We start from the raw sequence: 6000 nt of genomic DNA, 5'->3' as shown, positions 1-6000 counted from the left end.
CTAGTAAGGTAACCACTCTAAATCCAAGCCTCTTAGAAGGATTCCTGTATCAACACATTGAAAGCAACCTGCATAGTCCGCTACTCCATTACGACAGTTTCCAGTAGTTACTGATGTTTTTTTGTTGTTTTTATTTTTTCCTTCCAGGCAATGATCATTCTTAGATCAATTTTGTCTGCTTCCACAAGGCTTAGCCTTTAGTAAGCGTAAGTACAGTTGGAGATTTGAAAAGTTTTAGTTAGAAACTCAAGTCATCCAGGTATCTGTGAAGTACACAAGTGCTTTACAGCTAGTCTTCTTTGACCCTGCGTTCGTAACACAGGGGTCACTGTTTCATAAACCACTATTTCTTTGCCTAGGATGACAGTGAGTGACACTCACCACTGACACACAGCCTCTTCTTTCAGACCTCTAGCCATGCTGCCGGTAGTGATGACGATCGTGCCTGCTGTAGAGAGCTGTGCAGTAAAATATTTTGCATGAGCTAATTAGCAGGTGCCAGGTGGGGTTTGAAGCAGTGGTTCTCAAATGTGAAGGTGCTTCAGAATCATCTGTAGGGCCTGTTAACATGTGGATTTCTGGGTGTCACCTCCAAAGTTACTGATTCAGCAGATCTGAGACAGGGTGGAAATGTGCATGTCTAATAAGTTCTTAGGTGAGGCTGATGTTGATGGTTCAGAAACCACATTTTGAGAGTCACTGATTTATAGCAAAGGAATCTTGACTTCTGAGTTTGTCCTTAACCTGCCATCCTATAGCTGCTGCTTCTATGAGCCTCTTTTTCTCTCCCTCTGTCTTGCTCTCCTTCTCCCAATCCCTCTCTTTCTTAAATGGTAAGGAACTAGATATATTACAATCTATGTAACTTAGCTCTTATTCTGAGACACTATTTAGGCATTAAGGCATATTATCAATATTACTTGAAGTGCCCTCAGACTATTTAAAATGCTAGCTCCCATCACAATCTGAAAATTACAACCCTCCTTTCATGCAGCATAAATAAGAAAGTTCTCAAATGTACAAAGGGAAGAAAGGAGAGAGTTATAACACTTTGCTTTTGTTGACATCTTTCTCATAATTAACAGTTTAATTTTGATAAAACTTGTATACAAGAGTCATTCTGACTTTGACTAGGAACAAACACATGGTGGTCGCACGTTCTAAAACAGGAAAGCAATTTGTGGATAATCTGGTTGTGTTACGTCTTTCGGAAAGTGATGAGTTGGGAAGTAGTAAGAAATGAACAAGATAACTTTTATCTCCTAATAAAATCTTTTAAAAAGATTGTTCTCCACATCTTTTATTTCAGTAAAATAAGGACATCTGCTGCTATCACATGAGCAGAAGAGCAGTTTTCATTAATATCTCTTCTACTTTTAATTCAATTTTGAAGTGAGTATTTGAATTAGAAGAATTTTGCAGAGGGACAAGTTTGAGATATTCAGTGCTTCGAATCACAGATCTCACATTTGTACAGAATATGCTGGGTGGCTTCTCATGTGGGTGGGAGCTAAGAGCCAGCCCTTACATTCTAGCCACCTGCCGGTCTACACAGAGTCTGCGGACATTGGCCGTGTCACTGAATGAAGCAGAAACAGCACAACTCTACTGTTTATGTCCCATGTGGGTTGCTTCACTGCTTCACCCACATTCAAATTTGTCCCCTAGAAAGGTTTGTTGCCCTGGAAACTCTATCAACATGTCCCCCTCAGTAACCTAGAGCAATTTTGAAGGCACGTGTACATCCACCCCTACCTCATTCCCTAGCACCTAGCACAGTGGGTGCTCTTTTGTAAATATGTGATAAATGTTTATGAAATGTAAATAAATGCAAATGTTTACCAAGGAATCTCCATGGCAGTAATAACTGCCCCCAAAACGGGACCCAGATGTGATTTCGTAGTCCCTATGCTATCCCTTTCTTCTGTAAATTGCATTCTTAATCTAATCCAGCAAGGTCAACTGCATCATTTTTATTGGTTAGAAGAGTCCTATGTGATTCTCAAATGTTGAAGTATTTTTCTTAGAGATGGAGATTGTTATGTATTTGTAGTTACTCCAAAATTGTTATTTTAATACAGTCTTACTGGCCATATGTTGAGATGAGAAATGTTAGCAATGGTAAGGTTACAAACCTGAGAAAAGTGTGTAAATGGGTGAGAAGATTAATGGAAAATAAAGCCTAATAGTATATATTTTAGACAGTTTTGAAATATAACTTTTGAGAGTTATCTAATATAATATGCTATTTTGTATATAAATATTCTTTCAGATGGTACATCATAATGACAGTCTTTTGAGACTTTTTTAAAACTGTGAAGTCAACTAACATGTCTCTTGTTAATGCAGAGTTAGTAATTACCACTTCTTTTTGACAAAAGAAAATCATTGGATTACTTTTGGCAATTTTTTGCAGTTGATCTGAAGGTGAGAGATCAAAATAACAATTAGAATTTAAAAATATTCAAACATTTAATTGACATAAATCATAATACATGAAGCTAAAAGTGAAATAGCCTGAAATAAATTCAGCTGAAGGTCAGACTTCTAACACGTTTAAATCAAAAGTGGAGAAATTATATTAAACTGACTTTGTTTTTTTTTAATTTACAAAGAGCAATAGATTAAAATGAGAGTAAGAAGGAAAAAAACGAAAAAAGGTCCACAAAGTAATTTTAGCGTCAGATCATTATGATAATAAAGTTTGTGTGTACAGAGGTCTTTAGAAAGGAATAGTTTTACTTGGATATCCCTGTAATACGAAAGAATGTTCTACCAGTTTTGAAGTGGCCCCGCTCCATTGGCTGTTGGGAGTGTGCTTATGCTGGTGAGCACAACTTGCTCGGAGAGTTTGGATATGTTGTCAAAGTTGCTGATCTGGGTGGTTAAGGACTTCCGGCTCTCTGTGCTGGTTCGGCCCCGCGTGAGCCGGTCCTGCTGACGATGGTGAACTCCAAGGCAACAGCAAGAAAATGCAGCTTTAAATTCCTCTCGAAACTTTCCTGGCAAACCGGGGAGAATGAAAGGAAAAGGAATTATGCATACATGTTTCAACAAATCCATGAATATGGTACAAACGAGTTGCTCCCTTGAGCAACACTGACAATGAGATACAACATTTTAGGGAAAGTGGGGAATAGGAATAGAAAACTGTGTTATTAGAAGCTTGGTAGACTCCTGAAACAAAGGTATTTCCTTAAATAACGTAACTGCTTTTCATGTATGATGTTTGGAGTTTGATTTATTCCTTCAGGGGTCAAACCTTCTGTATTTGTGAATGTGGGTTATTTGGATAACTCCAATAAAAGTGACCATTAGTAGGATGTCCAGAGATATTTAATAACTTCAAAAATTATGAAGGCTGTATATAGCCATGACTATACTGAAATTACCCCTGCATTGTCCTCTGAAGAAACTGTTCTATTGGCACACTCAGATCAACAAAGGATCTAGAAAAAAATTTAAAATATGTAGAAAATCTCTAAAGTTCCATTATCAGCATAAAGCAGAATGAAAAACTAAAAGTATCAACCTCAGAAGTTATTTATTGCCTTTAAAATTACTGACATGAAACTGGAGATGTATGAAAATGAAATAATCATCTTTTTAAGGAGAAATGAACAGTACTGGGAACAGTATTTCTCTCTCTCAGCCTCAATTAGCAAACTGGGTGATTGAGTGACCACAGGAGAAATGAAGGGTCAAAGGTGTAGGAAAATATCAGGCACCTGCCAAGCCCCCCGTGGTTATCAGCCACCTCCCCTGCCTCACTCAAACCTCAGATAGCACTTTGACTAGCTTCTGTGGCCTTGAATTCAAACACTTCTCCCTACAATATCCTAGTGGGTTTTATCTGCTTAGTGCAAAGGTCAGGCCCTTAGTCATTTCCTAACCCTAAGGCAATGGCTTCTTCACTGCTATCCAAGCCACAACTCCACATGGCCCCTTGTCCCTTCAAACACAGCACATGAGCAGTGAGCTGTATCTGGTTATATCAGACCTAATGCCATTTTTATTTTAGAGACAGTTATTGAATGTGGCAGGGGAAAACATGAAAAGGGGCAACAGAATACAAAATTAAGCTCACATATACACCACCTGATTCTCTGAAAGGTGAAATCAAGCAGGTATATATACGGTATATGCCATGATCAAGAAAAAACAAGAAAAGTTGCTGGAAAAAATCTTATTGATGGATTGTCTTTTATTGTAATAACCTATACAACCCACAAGGCTAAATAGGAAGTTGGAAAATACACATATTTTATTAAATATACCATAAAATGAATTGTTTTTTCTTCCATATAAAGGTATCATATATTTGGGGATAGCATGAGAAAGAAATAGCCAACCAATTAGAGAAGAAGACAGTGTATAGATGTAGCTAATTAAAACACAGCTTTAGAAGTCAGCCAGGCAAATGTTTATAAATAAAATAATTAGTTAAATGATTTTTATAATTATGTTGGTTCACTAAACAGAGACAGATTAAATCAGTTGTGTGTGTGTGTGTGTGTCTGTGTGTCTGTGTGTCTGTGTGTGTGTGTGTATGATTTAGTTTGTGTGTTGTTTAGGAATAATATCATTTTCTCAGTAGTCAGTGAGAAACCTTGAGATAAACCCAAGAGGTGTTACTCATGAGAGAAATATAAATATAGAAACATACCTAAAAGTGGAAGGGTTCCAGTTCAACCTCAATTAGGCAATCTCAGTGTTGTCCAAGGAAATAATATAGCAAGTCTGCTTTATTTTCAGATGAAATTATTTTACATTTTGGTAGATCATAAGTTTAATGTTTGGCAAGCAGGACTGTGTTATCCAGTTCTTAAAATTTTCACTTTCCTGTTTCAACATGTCTTTTAACTTTTATGGGGAAAATTGCTCTCCGATGATACTCTCTGATGAACTAGGTAACAGGTGCTCCCTCTCATAAGGGGAAAAAAACCCTCAAATTACATCAGGAGAAAAAAATTCCCATTATATACCAATTAAGCTCTTTACACATTTCAAGAGTATTCAACACCCTCTGGTCATTGATCCCTAGCCCTTGGTTAGAATTGTGGTTTGCATGGAAGGAACAGTTGAAAACTCACCACTGAGGAAATTATAAATAATAGGGTTCGCAGCACTATTGGCATATACAAGCCAGTGTGAAAATGTAAACCATGCATATACAGTCTCTCTGTCTTCTGTGTGGGTAAACATCCCAAACACTCTGTAGGAAAAACAAAACAAACCAAAAAACAATGACAGAAAGTCCAATGTGATTTTCAAAAGTACCTTGCAAATAATGAAATTCAAGGGTGAACACAGCCCTTGATCGAAGCTGCTTAAGCCCTGTTCCCCCCTGCAGTAGGCATTGGTTTATGGTACCATGGTGGGTTCAGAAAAACCTCAGTACCGGAACAGACTCTCGATGGCACGATTAGTAAATTAAAAGCCAAACTGGGTCAGAGAAGGATCTCTCTCTCTCTCTGTCTCTCTCTCATTAATAACAAAAGCAATACTATTTGTGGTGGGTAAGAGTACAGAAGTCAAATATATATCTATGTCTCTTCTTTCATATTGTTTCTAAATACCATTGAACAATGTTTGCTAATATTCTCTTTTGGGCATCATTTAAAAAGCACTCCTAAACTGCAGTCTCTGAGTACTTCTTCCCCCTGCCTTGTACATGGATCAAAGTATCACAGTTCTTCAACTAAAACCTCCCCAGTCTTGTTGAAATTTGCCTTCTGGGAATTCATTATGGCCAGAGAGGAACTAGTTTTCAGTAGGTAAAATTCCGGTAATTTCTTAAAATTCATGAGTTTTAGTGTTTTGTTGATTATTTTAAACTCCGGGGACACCCAGATGGCTCACTCAGTTAAGTGTCCCACTCTTGATCTTGGCTCAGGTCATGATCTCTCATGGTTTGTGAATTCAAGACCCGCATCTGGCTCTGCACTAACAGCACAGAGCCTGCTTGCAATTCTCTCTCTCCCTCTCTCTCTGCTCCTC

At 37.7% G+C, this 6000-nt stretch overlaps 1 protein-coding gene across 1 annotated transcript in view; it reads right to left on the bottom strand.

Annotated features, from left to right (window-relative positions):
• Window positions 1-403: 403 nt before the first annotated feature.
• HCRTR2 (hypocretin receptor 2) overlaps window positions 404-6000 on the bottom strand; it is a 107523-nt gene continuing 101926 nt past the window's right edge. Inside the window, exons 6-8 of the mRNA XM_077769094.1 lie at window positions 5094-5215; window positions 2774-3002; window positions 404-455 (exon numbers count right to left, since the gene is read on the bottom strand). Of these exons, the coding sequence (XP_077625220.1) occupies window positions 404-455; window positions 2774-3002; window positions 5094-5215 (403 nt within the window). The remainder of the gene's footprint in view (window positions 456-2773; window positions 3003-5093; window positions 5216-6000) is intronic.

The sequence above is a fragment of the Crocuta crocuta genome, unplaced genomic scaffold, assembly GCF_008692635.1.
Source record: "Crocuta crocuta isolate KB4526 unplaced genomic scaffold, BGI_CrCroc_1.0 scaffold205, whole genome shotgun sequence".
Lineage (NCBI taxonomy): Eukaryota > Metazoa > Chordata > Mammalia > Carnivora > Hyaenidae > Crocuta > Crocuta crocuta.
This window is presented reverse-complemented; position numbering and strand designations above follow the sequence as displayed.